At 52.0% G+C, this 17686-nt stretch overlaps 2 protein-coding genes across 2 annotated transcripts; one reads left to right on the top strand and one right to left on the bottom strand.

Annotated features, from left to right (window-relative positions):
* The first annotated feature begins 2775 nt into the window (after nt 1-2775).
* On the top strand, nt 2776-10122 carry ARHGAP9 (Rho GTPase activating protein 9). The gene is made up of 17 exons (XM_007950026.2): nt 2776-3091; nt 3389-3612; nt 4534-4758; nt 4952-5062; nt 5261-5365; nt 5568-5629; nt 5759-5849; nt 6061-6156; nt 6304-6402; nt 6583-6727; nt 6826-6933; nt 7251-7349; nt 7526-7603; nt 7725-7778; nt 8034-8168; nt 8529-8634; nt 9951-10122. Exons 1-17 carry the CDS (start codon nt 2776-2778, stop codon nt 10120-10122), a joined length of 2226 nt encoding a protein of 741 aa, XP_007948217.1.
* A 451-nt stretch (nt 10123-10573) lies between these two features.
* GLI1 (GLI family zinc finger 1) lies at nt 10574-17686 on the bottom strand. The gene is made up of 11 exons (XM_007950023.2): nt 17587-17686; nt 17247-17339; nt 16783-16978; nt 16386-16530; nt 15917-16006; nt 15689-15826; nt 15187-15336; nt 14418-14582; nt 13703-13933; nt 12713-12980; nt 10574-12306 (listed from the first exon to the last, which is right to left on the bottom strand). The coding sequence occupies exons 1-11, from the start codon at nt 17684-17686 to the stop codon at nt 10574-10576; spliced, it is 3309 nt and encodes a 1102-aa protein (XP_007948214.1).

The following is a 17686-nucleotide window of genomic DNA, read 5'->3' as shown; positions in this document are numbered from 1 at the left end:
GCCTCGGAAACCCAAGGAGGGGTCGCTATGAGTCGGGGCCGACTCGACGGCACATAACAACTACAACAAAATGTGCTCTAAGGGACAATAGAACTTCCCAATCATAATGATTATCACACTGTATTTTAATTATTAAAGAGAGCAGGGACTATATTTGTCATCTTAATTGACAATGCCTAACACAGTTTCTGTCCGGTACATATGTTGGTAAGCATTCAATCAATGTTTATTGGATTTAAATTTAACTAATGGTACCGGAAAGGAAGCAGGTTTGTTTGGCTTAGAGAAGTTCAGTTTAGAACATAGTGAATTTGAGATACCTGTGAGATACCCAAATGGAGATTTTCAGTGGACAGTGGACTAGGCTGGAGCTCCAAAGAAAGATCTGAACTGGAGATACAGGACTCAGCAGCATATGGAGGTCATTTGAGCTGAGGAGGAAATTAGACCACCCAGGGAGGGTGTGCAGAGTACAAAGGGCAGAAGAGCTCAGACAGACCCCTGGAGTTTAAGAAATAGGCAGAGGAAGGTCCTTCCTAATGAAGCAGAAAAATCGCTGCTAGAAAGACAAGAGGGACACTTCCTGTTTGTAAAAGGGGAGAGAAGTTAGCTGTGTTGGCTGCTGCTGAGACGTCAAGCAGCGTAAGAACTCCAAAGGGTATATGCAAGGTCAAGGGTTACCTTAGTGAGCAGTGACCTTGGAAACGTGGAAGAGTGAGAGGAGAAAATATGGAGGCCCCTGTGTGTAGGCAACTCTTTTAAGAAATCTGAGAGTTCCAAGAGTCAAAGAGAAAAAGAGTGGTAACGGAGTAAATGGATGTTTGTCTACAGATAGGAGAGATGTGGAGATGTTTAAAACTAATGAAAAGGAGGAGTCAGTAAAGGAAGAGGATAAAGTGCAGGAGCAAGAGCTTCCAAGAAGGCAGAAGAGGATGGATTCCAGCACTTAAACACTAGATGAATGAATGAATACATACATACATGAATGAAAGAAGCCAGGCACTATTTTGAAAGTGGGAAGGAAGAGTTGAAGAGTAGGGTTTAACATGTGTTGAAAGTGGAGCAAACTAAGGAGGAAGATAACTGAGGCAGAAATCCTGTACTGGCAACCCAGCCCTCAGGTCGGGGAAGGGACCATGGCTCTCTGACATCATCAAAGGGCAGGAGCACTGCCATCTCTGCGTCTCCAAGTGGTACAGAAGGTCTCACCCTGTACACTAGAGAAACTGAAAGGAAGGGGAAAAGGGGTGGGTCAGGTGAAGTGGCAGCACAAGTGTGGATTTTAAAGCACTGACAAGGTGGTAGGGAAAGCCACCCATCTGCATGAGACTTGGTAGAGGCAGTCAGTCCTGCCTGGAGGAAACTGACATTAGCCCCTTCCCTGCCCCCGTATATTCTCTTAGCATCCAGTATTACTTTTCCAGAGTCACTGATCCAATTATAATTAATCAATTTATGGTGTCATTAGTTAAGGTCTATCTCTCCTTAAGTTCCAAGAGGACAAGAACTGTGTCTGTTTTACTCCCCTTCTCTTACCTCTAGTGCCTAATGCTCTTCCCTTGTACACAGGAGATGCTCAATAACTGCTTGTTAAGAACACGAATAAAGGAATGAATGAGTCCCCACACTAAAGTAGGGCCTTCCCAAGCGTTTTATGTGTAGGAGATCGATCATATCAAGGCTTCTCAGCTTCAAAACACTCAGCCCTGCATTGGTATTTCCTTTTTTTTTTTTTAATTGTAATTTGGGTGAAAGTTTATAGAACAAATTTGTTTATCATTCAACAATTCATACACATTTTATTTTGTGACATTCACTGCAATCCCCACAATATAATAGCTCTCTTCCCACTTTCTCCCTGTGTTTATTATTATTTCCCTTGGTCCTTCTTTCATATCCCTTCCTTCCTTCTTAGCTTTATCCCTGGGCAGGTGCTGCCCTTTTGATCTCATATGGTTGATTGTTCTAATGAGTGCATATCTTCTTGGTATTACTGTTTACCTTATAAGCCTGTCTATCCCATTTGGCTGAAAGCTGAACCATGGGAGTGTGTTCAGTTCCTGGCTTGAAGGGTTTCTAAGGACCATAGCCTCTGGGATCCTTGGGAAGGTATTTTTACCTCTGCCTCCAACTCTGACCTCTGACCCCCTCTGTGTTTCTCCCAGGCACTTTCTATTTTTCTCTGGTTTAGCCTTATTATTTTTCTGACTCTCTGCGTCTGCACAGGAAGCATGCAGGTTTAGGTCTGAGGTGATTGGCAACGGAAACATTGGTGCCTATGTAAATAAGGCAGGGTCACAAACATTTTCTTTTCGTTACCTCCTGTATCTTTTCCTGTGTTTCTGTCTCCGACCTGATTCTGTTTCCTCAACTTCTTGTGTCCAGCTCAAGACTCTTACCACCATCCAGGACCAGCTCTCCCAGCCCCTGGATCTTCTAATGGGCCCCACAAGGTACATAAAAGAAAATGAACGATCTAGGCTATCTCCTCTGATTTCCTGCCCGGCCAGCCGCATAGTGCTGCTAACCACATCCTCTCTCACCTTATTCATATACTTCCTCACCAGACACACCACCCAGGAGTTCTCAGCCCCCAAAGCCTGCCACTGACCCTCTATCCTGGCTCCCTGCTTCACCTTCCCCTCTCACGCCATGATTCCTGTCCTTCCCTGACACTGATCTTAGAACCATGTGCCCCTGCCCTGAGCCAGCCAGTGCTGTTCCTTTCTGGATCTGCAATGCCTCTTCTTCTCACAGGTGACAGTGCTGACCACAATGCTGCCAGGCCGGTGGTGGCCAACCACTTGGGGGAGCCTAGGGCTAGGATCAGGAGGCCCTTCTCGGGGGTCCCAGCTCTGTGCCCTCTATGCCTTCACTTACACTGGTGCAGATGGTCAGCAAGTGTCTCTGGCTGAAGGGGACAGGTTCCTTCTGCTTCGAAAGACCAACTCAGACTGGTGGCTGGCTAGGCGCCTGGGAGCACCCTCCAACTCTCGACCCATCTTTGTCCCAGCTGCCTATGTGACAGAGGAATCTACACCTTCTAAGGGCCCAGCTACCATCATCCCCAACCGATCCTGCTGGACTCCTGGTAAGTAGGCCCTCCCCAATCATCTTCCTACCACTTTCTGAAAATCATTGAAAGAATTCCCTCCCCATGTTTCTGTTGACCCCCTTCTCTTATTCCCCTGCAATCAGCCTAGCCCTCATCCCTGTCCTAGTATCTCCACCCACCATCCCTCCACATATCCTAGTCCAAGCTTTCCAGGTCTCCTGTTATTTCCCATAGACTCCCTCTGTCCTTATCTTCCCACAGGGCCTCCTGCATGGAGGAACCGCCAAGGTCATGCCTTTGATCACCTGCCTGCCCCCATTTCTCTGTTACCAGGGTCAAAATTGTTTCACGGCTCCCTGGAGGAGCTGCACCTGTCTCAGGCACCTCCAAACAGAGTTCAGGCTATGTCTAAGGAGCCTCCTCCTCTTCCCCAGAAAGTCTGTAGAAGTGTCAGTGTTGCCAATTTGAGGCCCAGCCTCCTGAAGCCCCTTCAGGAAGGACCAACTGGAAGGTCTCTCTCCCAGGGAGACTTGCTGACAGAGGCCATTGCCAACATGGTGAGTTATAGCTCTTCTGAGGATGGTTAGTCAACAGATACTGTTGGGTCCTGTTCTAGACACAATGGTGAACCAGATGACAGAATCCCTGCCCCTAAGAGATTTCTGGTGATAGACAAACATGTAAACAAATTAGTAAGATAACCCTTGGAATTGATAAGTGCTGCAAAATACAAGCTTTAGAGAATGACCGAGGTGGTCTAGGAAGGCATCCCTGAGGACGTGACATTCAACTGAATCTGAATAAGGAGGAAGAGGCAGTCATAAGTCCATCTAGAAGGACTTTTTGCCATCAGCAAAGGCCCTGAGACAACATGACATTTGGCACAATAGAGGGATTGAAAGAAAGCCAATAGAGCTGTTCTCTCTTTTCCTCCCTACTCCTGGTCCAGAAGCAGAGTTTTTCCTGTGCCCTGTCTTCCCAGCTCAAGTCACCAGCTAGTCCCCTCTGGAGACTCCCTGCTCTATCCTAAGACTCACCCCCTCCCTTCTTTCTAGTGGATGGAAAATGGCCCCTCCTCCCTCATGTTCCCCTAGCTACCAGGGTCTCAGATGGCACAGTCTCCTTTTACCCTGCAGGATGTGAGGGTGGGGCACTCCCCCCAAGCCCCCCCCCCATACACATAAAAGCCTGTTCCCCTTTCCTGTGGCCCTGGGGTGGGGGCGGGGTAGGGGAGGAGGGAAGTTGGAAACAGGAAGTGAGGAGAAAAGCAGAGAAGACCGTGAGGGAGAGATTAATAATAATAATTTAAAAAAACGGCTGGGGACTGGGGTTTCTCCCCTAGTACCTGGGTCACCCCAGCCAGGAGCCGGTGGTGAGAAAATGGTTGAGGAGGGAGGGAAAGGAGGTGATTCAGTAGAGACAAGATTGGGGAGGGACACAAGCTGGATAACTACCTCTTTCTTCCCCTTTCTTAACAGGCAGAACCCCAGCCCCTCATGTCAGAGCCCCCCGTGTACTGTAACTTGGTGGACCTTCGCCGCTGCCCCCGGTCCCCGCCCCCCAGCCCTGCATGCCCTCCCTTGCAGAGACTGGATGCCTGGGAGCAGCACCTGGATCCCAGCTCTGGACGCTGCTTCTACATAAATTCGCTGACTGGCTGCAAGTCCTGGAAGCCCCCTCGCCTCACTCGCTCCCGAGAGACGGTGAGACCTTTCCCTCCTGCTTCTCTAATTGTCCTTTCAACCTCCTCTCTCCCCCTACAGAGCCCCAAGGTAGTGTGTTTCCTCTCTGAGGTTCTCAGAAGGTCAGAAGAATCTGCAAACCGTGAGAACGGTGTTGAGATAGAGTTGAGGTGGCATCTGGATGTAGCTTCACCTCTCCTTCCTCCAGACCCAGAACCTTGGCTCCATGGAGGCAACACAGACCCTCAATAGGAACAGTGATCTGCAGCCTCAGGCAAAGGGCTCAGGATCTGATACTGGGAACCCAGAATTGCGTGACCCCCAGGTGAGATCCCGTCCACCTCCCAATCACATACTAGAGAAGGCAACATTTATGACTTTCTCTTTTATGCAAGACATTTTTCTTCGTTACCCATCACGTCATCCCCTGCCTCTCATCCACATTCATACCCCTCTTTCCCCTACAGCCAGGGACTCGGAAGTTGAAGGTTCCTCCACCTGTTTCTTCAATCCCCTCCCCCAGGGCTCACCCTGCTTCAGCCATGGAACCTCCCAGCTCCACACCCCAGACCAGCTCCCAGCCTTGCAGTCCTGTCGACCTCTGCCACAACTTCTGGACGACCCCCATGTGAGCCTCCTGTTTTCTCCTGAAGGCCAAAATCCTCTATGCCCTATTTCCCATTTCCTGCTCTTCCATAACTATCTTCCTCTTTCTTTCCCAGTCCCCCAACTTTAAAAGAGCTCACTCTGGGAAATCCCCAGGGAATGGCTTTGGCTACTGGGGGGGGGGGGAGGTATAGGGTGACATCTTGATACGCCTTCACTTCCAGGAGGTGGAAAAGTCAGGCCTGCTCAACATGACCAAGATTGCCCAAGGGGGGCGTAAACTCAGGTGAGAAGAACCCAGACTAGAGCAGGGGTCCAGGGCAGTTGGGTTGCTAAAGGTAGAAAGGGTGTTGGAAGAGTGCCCTCCCTAAGGCATTCTGGAATGACCTTTTCACTACCACCACCGCCCCTACAGGAAGAGCTGGGCCCCATCTTGGGTGGTGTTAGCTGGTAACAGCTTGGTGTTCTACCGGGACCCACCGCCGACTGCGCCCTCATCGGGCTGGGTGAGTGTTAGAGAGGAGAGGAGGGGCAGGCAGCAGAGGTCTGGGGACAGTTTCTTCCTACCTCAGGCCAACTGTGGGGAAGGGAGGCTGGTAGAAAGACTGAAAGGAGTTAGGAAGAATCACAGCCCTCCATCGCCTCATAGCCTACCTAGTGAGGGGAGAGGCGGTGAGAGAAAAAACGCTTGGCCTCAGTTTCTCCCCTAATTGCCAGGGGCCAGCGGGCAGCCGACCTGAAAGCAGCGTGGACCTTCGCGGGGCAGCCTTGGCCCACGGCCGCCACCTGTCCAGCCGCCGCAACGTCCTGCACGTGAGTGCTTCCGACACATCCCAAAAGCCCACCTGACCCAAGAGCGCGCTCCCAGTTGTCTCCTTCTCGGCCTCCCTGCTTTGTCTTTTCTGCCTGCTTTTTAAGCTCCTTTCCGCTGACTCAAGCCTTTCCCTGCCGTCCCCTCAGATCCGCACGGTCCCGGGACACGAGTTCCTGCTGCAGTCGGACCAGGAGACCGAGCTGCGAGCCTGGCACCTCGCGCTGCGGGCGGTCATTGACCGGCTGGTTAGAGGGAGAGGGAGGATGGCAAGACAGAGACGGGAGAGGGACCGGGGCAGAATTCGGAGAGCCGGGGTGGGGGCAGCCCGGTCTTGGGGCAGAGCCGCGGGGTGGGGCTGGCGCTGGGATAGGGCACCAGCAGACCATTTTCCTCCGACCTGGCCCGCCCCGCCCGTCTGGGTCTAGGATCGGGAGAACCCCTTGGAGCTGCGCCAGTCGGGCTCCGGGCCGGCGGAATTGGGGGAGCTCAGTGCCGGGGAGGATGAGGAAGAAGAGGAGCCCGAGCCCTTGCTCAAGCCGCTGCTGCGGCTCGGCAGCCGCCGGAGCTCCAGTAAGGGGCGGGCTGAGGAGGCGGGGTGTGGGAGCGGTTTTAGCTTCTGCTCTGAGAGGCCGCTGTTCTCCCACTCTTGCTCTACCTACCTCCTACAGGTCGGTGTCCGGAAGGAAACGAGCAGAACCGAGTGAGGAGCAAACTAAAGCGGCTTATTGCAAAGAGGCCACCATTGCAAAGTCTGCAGGAGCGGGGGCTGCTCCGAGGTGAGGCGGGACCTGGCTGGGCGCGCTGGCGCCCTGCTCCTACGTCCCTGCTTTGGTGTTTTTACAAGTCCATTTCATGGATGAGAAAACTCCAGCGAGGCTCAGAATAGCGCTCCCCAGAACTAGAACGCTGGTCTTCTGACACCATTGCTTTCCCCCCGCTACTTCAGATATTGAGGGGGGTGGGGAGAAAAGAGGGTGAACCTCCTAGGCCTGGCACAGACGTCCAGGAGGCCAGGCCAGAGTGAAGGCCTGTGCTGAGAACTTTCGTGGGAGAAGCTGACACTGGCTTCCCACCTCATTCTGTGCCTTTTCAGACCAGGTGTTCGGCTGCCAGTTGGAATCACTGTGCCAGCGGGAAGGGGACACCGTGCCCAGTTTTGTACGGCTTTGCATTGCTGCTGTGGATAAGAGAGGTCATTTCCCCAGAGACCCCAGAATCTGCCTTTCCAACAGGCCAAGGCCCAGCATTTCCCCCTCCCACATCCATCTTCCTACTGCCCACTTTCTCTCCACTCAAAGACCCCCCACTATCCCTCCTCATACACACTTCAGAGTGGAAGCTTTATCTGCTTCCTACTTCATCTCCTAGGTCTAGATGTGGATGGGATTTACCGAGTGAGCGGGAACTTGGCGGTGGTCCAGAAACTGCGCTTCCTAGTGGACAGAGGTGAGAAGGCTTGAGGGCAAGTGGTGGTAGGCCTCAGGATCATGGGTGGGCTTGGTGTGAGGGAGCTGGCAGAACAGGCAGGTCTTCTGGCTTAGCTCCTAATCCCTCGTAAATATTGCAGAGCGGGCAATTACTTCTGATGGGAGATACGTGTTCCCAGAACAGCCAGGACAAGGTATTTAAATAAAAGCCCTCTCAGACCCTTGAAACTTCCCACACCCTCCCTACTCCCCACAGATTCCCTCATGTCCTGTTTGGGGAGGGTCCTCCCCATTCCCACCTTCGCCACCTTGCCTCACTGTGGACTCTCTAGGCATTCCTGTGATCTGCCTTGATTGAATCTTCTCCTAAACTCCTAGTCTCACATCTCTGGGTCCCTCTAGCCCTTTATGAGCCCACTAAGTCCCACTGTACCTCCACCTCTCTCCAGAAGGACGATTAGACTTGGACAGTGCTGAATGGGAGGACATTCATGTGGTCACTGGAGCCCTGAAGCTTTTTCTCAGGGAGCTGCCCCAGCCTCTGGTGCCCCCACTGCTGCTGCCCCATTTCCGTGCTGCCCTTGGTAAGGGATGGGAGCTTTTGGGCAACATACTTAATATAGGGAGATGTGAGTGGTAAAGAATGGGTTTGAAGCTCCCTCACCCTCTTTGGTCCAAACTGAGCACAGAGATGGAAAATATGTTCAACTCCTGTGCCAGCTCCAGTTATTTATTTGTAAATGTTTAGAGTACTGGGTGGAAAAAAACTGAAACAGCAGTTGGGCAGAATGGAAAGGAAAGCTGTGATGGATTAATGATGTCTTCCATAAGCATGGAAAACAGCAGGAGACGTCTGACCTAGCAGCCCACTCCCTCTACCCTGGGCAGCTAGTCCGGTTGATGCTAACCTCCTTTCCTTGCCCTTCCTGTTACACTCTCTCTAGCCCTCTTGGAATCAAAGCAACGCCTCTCCCAAATACAAGAATTAATAGGCTCAATGCCAAAGCCCAACCATGACACTCTGCGGTACCTCCTGGATCATTTATGCAGGTCAGGAATCCTGAACATCTTTGTGCTCAGGGAGGGAGGAATGGGACATGTTCAGGTGGGGTGAAAGTAGTTGTCTTAATTTCCTAGTGCTGCCATAACATAAATGCCACAAGTGGATGACTTTAATGAACAGAAATTTATTTTCTCACAGCTTAGGAGGCTAGACAGGAACCCTGGTGGCACAATGGTTAAGCACTCAGCTGCTAACTCAAAGTTGGTGGTTTAAACCTACCATCAGCTCCTCAGGAGAAAAGACCTGGGGATCTGCTCCTATAAAGATCTCAGCCTAGGAAACCCTATAGCATCAACTCTAAAGGAAGGCTCTCTATTGGCTCTGGGGAAAAATCCTTGTCTCAGCAACTCTAGCCCCACGTTCCTGGCTCCTTGGTGATCTCGATGTGGCATCTGTCTTCGCCTCATTGGTGCTTGCTTGTTTCTGCCTAAACTGCTCTTTTTATATCTCAAAAGTGGATTTGGTTTAAGATGCACCCTATACTGATATGCTTCGTTAACTAACATAACAAATGAAACCTTATTCCCAAATGGGATTACATCTACATGTCTAGGGGTTAGTATTCTGAAACTTATTTTTTTGGAGGGGAAGGGGGGAACGTGAATAAATCCATAACAGTAGAGAAACACCTAAGTTTAGTGGGCAAGTCAAGGTAACAGGCAACCTCTGTAGTGGATGCACTACCAGGATCAAAGCCTTTGGATAGGTCAGAGTCAAATGAAGAAATAGGGACCAAGACAAGTTCAGGGATGTCCTAAGAGAAATACTCACTCTCCTTCCCTCTGCTTCTTTGTCTCCCATTGTGGCAGAGGTGTTGGCTTGTTTGGCTGAGCCAAGCCAGGGCAGTGACTTCTCAGAGGGGATGTCTACTTGAATTAAAGCCTCCCAAATTGTAAGCAGAGAGGACTCTAGGGGCAGTCCCTGAAGCTGGAAAGACAGCTGTATCCTAGTTCCTGAAGGTTATCTGCTAGTGTCATCTCCATTCCCCTTGAGGCTGTCTCCTTGGTTTCCTTCAGCCACCACATAGAGGCATCTCTGAGTGGAGCCTTTCCTGCTTAAATCTTTAACCAGTTGCCATCGAGTTGATTCTAGCTCATGGTGACCCCATGTATGTCAGGGAAGAACTGTGCTTTATAGTGTTTCAATGGCTGATTTTTTGGAAGTAGGTTTTCAGGCCTTTCTTCCAAGGCACCTCTGGGTAGACTTGAAACTCCAACCTTTGGGTTAGCAGCTGAGCATGATTTTTTATTTGATGTGGTCAAGTTGCTGCCTTATATCTTTTTCCTTTGGCCTTTGCCTGCAGGGTAATAGCACACTCAGATAAGAACCGAATGACTCCCCACAACCTGGGAATTGTGTTTGGACCCACCTTATTTCGGCCAGAGCAGGAGACATCTGACCTAGCAGCCCACGCTCTCTACCCTGGGCAGCTAGTCCAGCTGATGCTCACCGAGTTCAACAACCTCTTCCCTTGACTCCAGCAAGGCACAGAAGACAAAAAATATTTCTAGCAATGTCTTTTGAGTGGCCTTTGGGAAGAAGGTCCTATTTTGAGGACATCCTTTTAAACTCTGTATTACCCAAATGACTCTTTCTGTCTTTGTGGGTCTGACCTGAGGGACCGAGATGGAGTGGGAGAGCTTCTTTAAAAACAACACTTGCTTTTCATTCCCCATCATGACCCCTTCCCCAAGATACAACTTCAGCAGGGCTCTTTCTGATGCAGTTTATTATCAGGAAATAGTGTCATTATCAAATTCCTCCCCAAAATATGTACAGACTTTATATAGCCCCAGCCCATACTCTCATCCTTAGGGCTTCTTATGCAGGGAACTATGGAGACACACAAGCCTCCCTTCCACTGCTCTTGGGGCATGGAAACCCCTTAGGAAATGAAGACCTGTGATAGATGGGATTCTCCACTCTTTAGGCACTAGAGTTGAGGAATTGAGTCTCCCCAGGCAGGGATCCCAGTAAGACACTCATGTTGCCCACAGCCATGTTGGGAGGCCCAGAGGGAGGTGGGGTATGTTCAGAGTTGCCCTCCTGATCATGGGAAGGAGGAGGACTCAGCCCCTGGGTCTCATCTAGAATAGCCACAAAGTCCAGCTGAGTGTTGTCAAGGTCAAGAGAGTCCAGGGGGTTACACACCTGCCCTTCTGGAGGAGGGTACAAGGCAGGACCTCCTCCCAGCCTGCCCACTTCAGGATGGCCACAGCTAGGGTTGGAGCCCCCTGCCTTGAGGGGCCCATAGCAAGTAGGCAACGGGGGTAGAAGTCGGGGTGGTGCTCCTGCCCTATGGGGAGCCCTGTTTGCCCCCACTGCAAAATTTTCATGGCATTGTAAAGGGGTAGGATAGGAGTCTGACTTGTGATGGGACAAATTAGGTGCAAAGCCAGGTCCATATGTGGCCATGGAGGCCTTGGCAGGGCTTGGGCTAACCTGAGAACCCCCTGGAAACTTGGGGTTCTGGTAAGGAGGTTCATGGACTGGGGGCTCTCCCCTGCTCCCACCCTCCCAAAGCAGCTCCTGTTGAGACTGAACATAATTACATACAAGCTGAGCTTTGAGTTGTCCTGTGGAGTGAGGAGGAGAGTCAAAGTCCAGGCCAGGCCTGGATTCTGAAGGATAATCAAGGGGTAGCTGGACAGTCCCATAGGGGACTGCTTGAGGATACTGGGGAGGGGTGGGCTGGGGGTACTGTGAGAACAGGGGCCCCTCACTGGGGTGGGCATTGAAGCAGGGTGCCAGTCCTGTAGAGTCAGAACCCACTGGGCACCCCTGTTCTGGCTTGACCTGCACTTGTCCGTAATGTTCAAGTCGAGGACACTGTCTGTAGGCCCCACCTGAAGCCTTGGAGCCTGGGTACAGCCCAGAGTGGGAGGGGAACTCACCCCATGTTTCTGGGGTGGGGTCAGGATAGGAGACCTGCTGGGGGCAGGGGCTAGGGCTGTAGTTGGTGGGGGGACCAGGCCCAAAAGTCAGGGAGCCTGGACCCCTACCTCCATAAGGCTCAACTGCTGTCCCCTCTGGTCCCCCATATCCCACAGTGTCAGCAGGTGGGAAGGCCATATAGGGGTTCAGACCACTGCTCATCATGGAAGCTCCAACCTCTGGTTCTTCCTGTAGCCCTCTGGTATCCATGGTGACATTCTCAGTGATGCTGGGAGGCTGTGGTGAGTAGACAGAGGTTGGGAGGTGGGGATCAAAGTTCCGGCCTGCCCCTGCCACAGTAGGGGGTGTGTGTACGCAGCCCAAGCTCTTGAACCGCTGGACTCTGGCTGGAGCAGGGCGATCAGCAGCCCGGGCTGGGTCACTGGCCCTCCGGGTGACCCCTGCATTCGGGTTGTATCCTGGATACTCCAGTCGACTTCTCCAAGGAGGTGCAGGAAGACTCCCCACCCGATCCAGGCTGGGTGCTGCAGTGGGTGGGGTGCTGCCCCCCCTGGCCAAAGCATATCTTGCTCGGAGCAAGTACTGCTGGGCAGGTGTGAGGCCAGGCAGAGAGGATGCTCCATTCTCTGGTGGGGAGCCAGGGGGGAAAGGGGAGGCCAGGGAGGAGCGGCGGCTGACAGTGTAAGCTGAACTGACGCTGCTGGAGCTGCTGCTGCGGCGGTCAAGAGAGCCTGGGGGACCCAGACGGCGGGGCACAGGGGCACCTGCAAATGAACGCGAGAAAAGGCAGGGTGCTCAGGAAGCCCCCAAACCTCACCATGTCCACCCATGGGATAGCCTTGTCCTGTAGTCCCAGGCACAGGCTCCTTAACCTTAACCACTCAGCTGTGTCTCCTACTTTGCCCATGCTTGTTCTGCTTCTGATTCAGGGCTGCCGTGAATAGTTGCACAGGTTGTAAACTGCACAATCATAGGGGACGGCATTCACATCATAGATTTTTTATATTATAATAATAACTTTCTGACAGATGGAAAGGTGTTTAAGGAAGGGGACCTTTTTCTAATTGCACATAGGTACCATATGGCAGCACTGAAGGGTGGCCTGCACCTCCCAACCTCAGAGCAGGTTGAGTCTCAGCCTAGCAACCACCCTCCACGCCCAGGTCTCACCGGTGTGGGTCAAGCTGGGCAGTTTGAGGCCCCGGGGCCCTATCGGCCGGAGCTGATGTAGCTGGTCCAGCCTGAGGTTCTCAAGGCGACGAAGGGTGGACAGACCAGTGCCAGCAATGCAAGGCCCCTCATCCAAGCTGGACAGGTCCTCAGTGCTGCCCCCAGCATTGCCAGTCATTTCCACACCACTATCTGTATTGGCTGCACTGCCTGCTGGAGAGTGGTCACTGCTGCAGGACGACTGGGCCCCAGGGCTTGGCTGTGGTTTCTGTGAAGGAAATGAGGGCTGAGGGCAGTACCCTTCCCCTCCCCCTACAGCTCCCTGAACTTGGTGGGAGGCTGAAGCCTGTGTCCCAGTGACTGCTGGGGCTGAGAGGAGGCTTTCAGTTGAGGAGTGGGCTGAGCAGGTAGGAGACTGGGGTCATTGGAGAAGAGCTGTTTTATGAGAAGAGCCTAGAGTGGAACACAGACTGCCTGGGCTCAAACTCTTGCTCTTTATTTTATACAACCTTGAGCAAGTTTTCTCATCTGAACATTGGGAAAATAGTAGTTCCTTTCTCGTGAAGGTGTTGTCAGGAGTATCTGAAATGTAAAGGGCTTAGAGCAATATTGCCTATGTTGTGTGCCGTTGAGTCAATTCTGACTCACAGTGACCCTATAGGACAGTGCAGATCTGCCCCCATAGGGTTTTCAAGGCTGTAATCTTTATAGAAGATTTCCAGATCTCCTGCTGAGTGCCTGGTAGGTTCAAACCATCGACCTTTCACGTATCCTTAGTGCTGTATAAGAGTTTATTGAATGAATTAAGTAAGTGATTAAACTAAACTCACTAAATTTTGGGTAGTCTAAGGAACAGCACTGAGACAAGAGGCTAGAAGACTGGCAACAGAGAGTGATTTGCTGAGGAGGAGATGGATAGGGAGGGTGTGTGTGGCTAGAATGATGTCAGCAGGACAGGCTGGGGACTGGAGGTTGCCTGGGCTGTCTCACCATGGCACCCTCCGGCACGGTCAGTCTGCTGTCCTCTCTGATGGGGCCTCCATCCCGCTCCCTTTTGGGTTCCACTGTGGCAAGGGGTGGTGCCCGGGGCAGGGGGCCATCCCCTCGGTGCCGCTTGGTCACATGCGCATCAGGACCGTGCACTGTCTTGACATGCTTTCGGAGTGAGCTGGGATCTGTGTAGCGTTTGGTGCAGCCAGGGAGCTTACACACATATGGCTTCTGTTGAGCAGAGTAAAGACAGAAGGCAAGGGGATCAGTGTGGAAGAATGCAGAGGTGGTGGGAAAAAGTGGTGCCCATGAGGGCATCAAGTGGAGGACAAGGCCAAAAAGGAAGGGGCACACAGTCCTCAAAGAAGAGATGAGGCTGGGGCCACTGAGGTGGGAGTACAAGATGAAGGGATCAAGGTAAAGATCAGAAAAACTGAGCTCAGGCCTGGGAAAGATGAGGGAAGAACCCAGGGCTGTGAGGCCTCATGAACTCAGGTTGAAGGGGCCAAGGGTTTCCTCTAGTAGAATGGGTCTATTTTGGGTTAGCCCCTTGTGTGGTTGGAGGTGGTTAGAAAGGCCTTCTCTCATAAACTATATAGGGAAGGGGTTGCTCACCTCTGTGGAATGGGTGATGGGCTAGGGGATTTCTTATGGGAGAATCTCCCTGGCAGGTGGCTTCTCAAGTGGGAGAAGTTCTTTTGGATGGGGCATTCACCTCATTGGAGTGGGTCCGATTCTGATGCTTGGCTCGGTCACTGGCATTGCTGAAGGCTTTACTGCAGCCCTCGTGCTCACACATGTATGGCTTCTCACCTGTGTGTGACCGCAGGTGTGTCTTCAGGTTTTCGAGGCGTGAGTATGACTTCCGGCACCCTTCAAACTGGAGGAACATGAGAGTCAAAGCATAGCTCTCGGGCAGGAGGACATAGAGATTAGAGGAATCCTAAATCTCAATAGGGACACGTCAGAAAGTATAACCCAAGGTAAGAGAGCATTGGGGCCTTCGAGGCAGTCCCTAAAATGAACAGACAAGGGCATGCAAGAGGTGGGGGAACAGAAGCAACTGGAGGCACTTGGCCTGCAGGGACGTGAAGGTGAGGCAGTGAGCATCTCCTGGTCAAGCCTGCATGGGGATCTCAGACCATCTTCAGATGAGTATGTCCTGGGGAATGGGTAGGGAGGAGAGTGTCCTATGTCCTGAATGCAGGCTTATCTATCAGTCAGAATAGAAAGCACAGTACCTAAGGCTGGCAATACTTTCAGAGATCTATGAAGATGTTTTCTTTTAAAATCACAGGGAAAAAGAAAGAACTTTTAGGTTATAGAAAATGTTTCAATATAAATTAATGTATTCATCATTAGACCAACAGAGTCATAAGAAATTTTTAATATTTGTTTATAGAGACAGAGGCCTAGGAAGGCAAAAGTGTCCAGGAAACCCTGATTTAGGGAAGGGCACTGGCCTTGGGAAGAGGGTGCCTCACCGTGCATTTGTGTGGCTTCTCGCCTGTGTGTCTACGCATGTGCACCACCAGCATGTACTGGGCTTTGAAGGGCCTCAGCTCCCTGGAGCAGCCCCCCCAGTGGCACACGAACTCCTTCCGCTCCCCATGGATGTGCTCGCTGTTGATGTGCTGGGGGAGAAGACGCAAAGGCTCTCCAAGGTTCCCCTCAGCCCCTCAGACCCAGAACAGACCTTCCCTCCACCCTTATTCCTCTTCCCCATTGTATTCCTCCATGGCTCTGCTCTACCTCACAGAGGAAGGAAGGGTTGGGAAGACCTTATACCCCACATCTCAGTACCTCCAACTTTCTAAAGCTACAGCTCAACTGGGCACACGACCTCCGACCTCCGAGTTCAGTATCCTTTGAACTCCTGCCCTCAGCTTGATTCCAGATGTCCCACCCAGAATCTCCTACAGGCTTTAGCCAGCCATTCCAGTTACCACCCCATCCTGCCCCACCCCTCCCCATTCCAGGGCTCACGTGCACCAGCTGCTCCTGCGAATCAAATTCCTGGCTGCAGCCATCCCAGTGGCAGTCAGTCTCATACACAGATTCAGGTTCAGGCTTCTCCTCTCTCTCCAGGTCTTCCCGCCCCTCCAGCATTCCCAGCAGGGGGTCCTAGGGCAGCAGAGGCAATCCAAGGTGACTTGGGTGACAGCTTTTGTTTTGCTCATGTCCCAGAGGTGAAAATCCCCTTCCTCCCTGTACCTGTGTGCCTGTGGAGTTGGGACTGGACATATCACCTTCCAAGGGCTCCTCCGGGCACTTGCCAACCAGCACATCCAACTCAGACTTCAGCTTTTCCAAGGGAAGAGAGGAGGGTGATGAGGGTAAAAGTGGGCAGAAAGAAGAAACCCAGCCAGGTCTCCTTGCTCTGAGTGCCCCTACCCCCTGGGTTTGTTACAGACTTCTTCCTCAGACTAGACTGGTGAATGGATGGGTGAAAGGTGGGATCTCATTTAGAGGGGTCTAATTCAACCACAAGGAGTGAACCCCAGCACCCACATCCTTTTATTTTTCTGGTATGGATAACATTCACATCCCATTTTCTTCCCTCCACCCTGCAAAAAAAAAAAAAAAAAAAGAACCCACAGACAAATGCACTGCCACTGAGTTGACTCTGACTAATAGTGACCCCTGAGCTAAGGAAATCAGGTAGCAGTATGGGAGCTCTCACCTGGCAGGTTGGGAGAGGTCCCCGGGACTGAGGATGTGGCATCATTCCACCCCGGGTGGGGTCATGGGGACCACAGGGCTGGACCCCAAAGGAAGGCGAGGTCCCTTTTTGGTGATTCATATGGGGTGGGAATCCCAGAGAGGGGCTGAGGAGGAGGAGGAGGGGAGGCAGTTACTTAGGACTATCATCTCAGATTGTCTCAGGAGTTCTTGGGCTATTTGGAGGGTCTCTGGAGGACTTGGCATGGGAAGTGATTGAGGCAGTGCCTGGGAAGTAGTGAGAAGGATTTTGCTGCCTTTGAACTAATAAGGATTCAAATAGTGTTTAGAGGGCTTGAAGCTTTTCATGGGGTTTGGTAAGGTCTTTGAGGGACCTCTTAGCCTGTGGCTGCCTGCACCTCATGGTGCCGATGGAGAGGTGGCCATAGGAGCCCCCTGGAGATGCACAGCGAGAGTTGATGTAGGCCACGAGGGAACTGGGTGAGGTGCGGATAACTGTCTGCAGGTCCAGGCTGGCTTCCGACAGAGGTGAGATGGAGAGTGCCCTCTTCTTGGTCAACTTGACTCCACTCCGGGGAGGAGGAAAGAGTGGGGCTGGGGCAGGGGACAGGGGACATAGATAAACTAAAGGGGCATGCACCCATCCCATGGATCCTAATGCAGCAAAAAAAAAAAAAAAAAAAAGACACTAACTCCACTTTGCCCAACTAACCCCATCTGTGACCTCCTAATCATTGTCTGACCCCTCACTCCATCTTCCAGCATTTCTTTCTCCAGGTTAGAGCCCCTGCCCTCCCACTTTCTTCCTCAGGACAAGTCCCAGAGGGAAAGAGAGGGAAGGGGGTGATGCCCAAGGCCTCACCCTCTGTGCAGCTGTTGGTCTCTCTAGCTGGTCCATAACTGTGGGGGCTGGACATGAGGTTGGCCTGGTGGCAGAAGGGCATACCAGAGAGTCCTAGAAAAGAGAGACAGCTGGAATGGGAGATGGGAATGGAGGGCACCTGAGGCCTCACCTTGAAACCCCAAGCAAAGCTTGATCCCAGAGTCTAAGTCCATATGATATGGGGGCTCAAATCTTCCATAAATGTGGAACTTTTACAGATAGGGGGCAGGGCATGTGTCTGGGAGATATCCCTAGTGAGGCACCCAGGTGAAGAGACCTACCAAGTCCTTAAGGCCTAGGGATTGGTATATGCACTGACCTTCTGTCCCCATGCTGGGAGCCCCCTGACTGGGGAGGGGCCGGAGACAGCAGGGTTCACCATAGCTACTGACTGGCGGTGGGGTCATCGAGTTGAACAT

This window comes from Orycteropus afer, unplaced genomic scaffold (genome assembly GCF_000298275.1).
Source record: "Orycteropus afer afer isolate SDZICR_OR568_19922 unplaced genomic scaffold, OryAfe1.0 scaffold00261, whole genome shotgun sequence".
Taxonomy (NCBI): domain Eukaryota; kingdom Metazoa; phylum Chordata; class Mammalia; order Tubulidentata; family Orycteropodidae; genus Orycteropus; species Orycteropus afer.
The sequence above is the reverse complement of the archived record's forward strand: the minus strand, read 5'-3'. Positions and strand labels throughout refer to the sequence as shown.

Bases quoted from the DNA above. Each gene is read 5' to 3' on its own strand.
- GLI1 (XM_007950023.2), bottom strand. From the start codon at position 17,686: ATGTTCAACTCGATGACCCCACCGCCAGTCAGTAGCTATGGTGAACCC. The intron at 16,007-16,385 runs GTGAGAGCTCCC...CCCTTGGAAAAG, and splicing joins GACCTCTCCCAACCTGCCAG to CTGAAGTCTGAGTTGGATGT. The intron at 12,307-12,712 runs GTGAGACCTGGG...GTTCATTTGCAG, and splicing joins GCCCAGCTTGACCCACACCG to GTGCCCCTGTGCCCCGCCGT.
- ARHGAP9 (XM_007950026.2), top strand. From the start codon at position 2,776: ATGCTGCCAGGCCGGTGGTGGCCAACCACTTGGGGGAGCCTAGGGCTA. The intron at 6,157-6,303 runs GTGAGTGCTTCC...CCGTCCCCTCAG, and splicing joins GCCGCCGCAACGTCCTGCAC to ATCCGCACGGTCCCGGGACA. The intron at 6,403-6,582 runs GTTAGAGGGAGA...GTCTGGGTCTAG, and splicing joins GGGCGGTCATTGACCGGCTG to GATCGGGAGAACCCCTTGGA.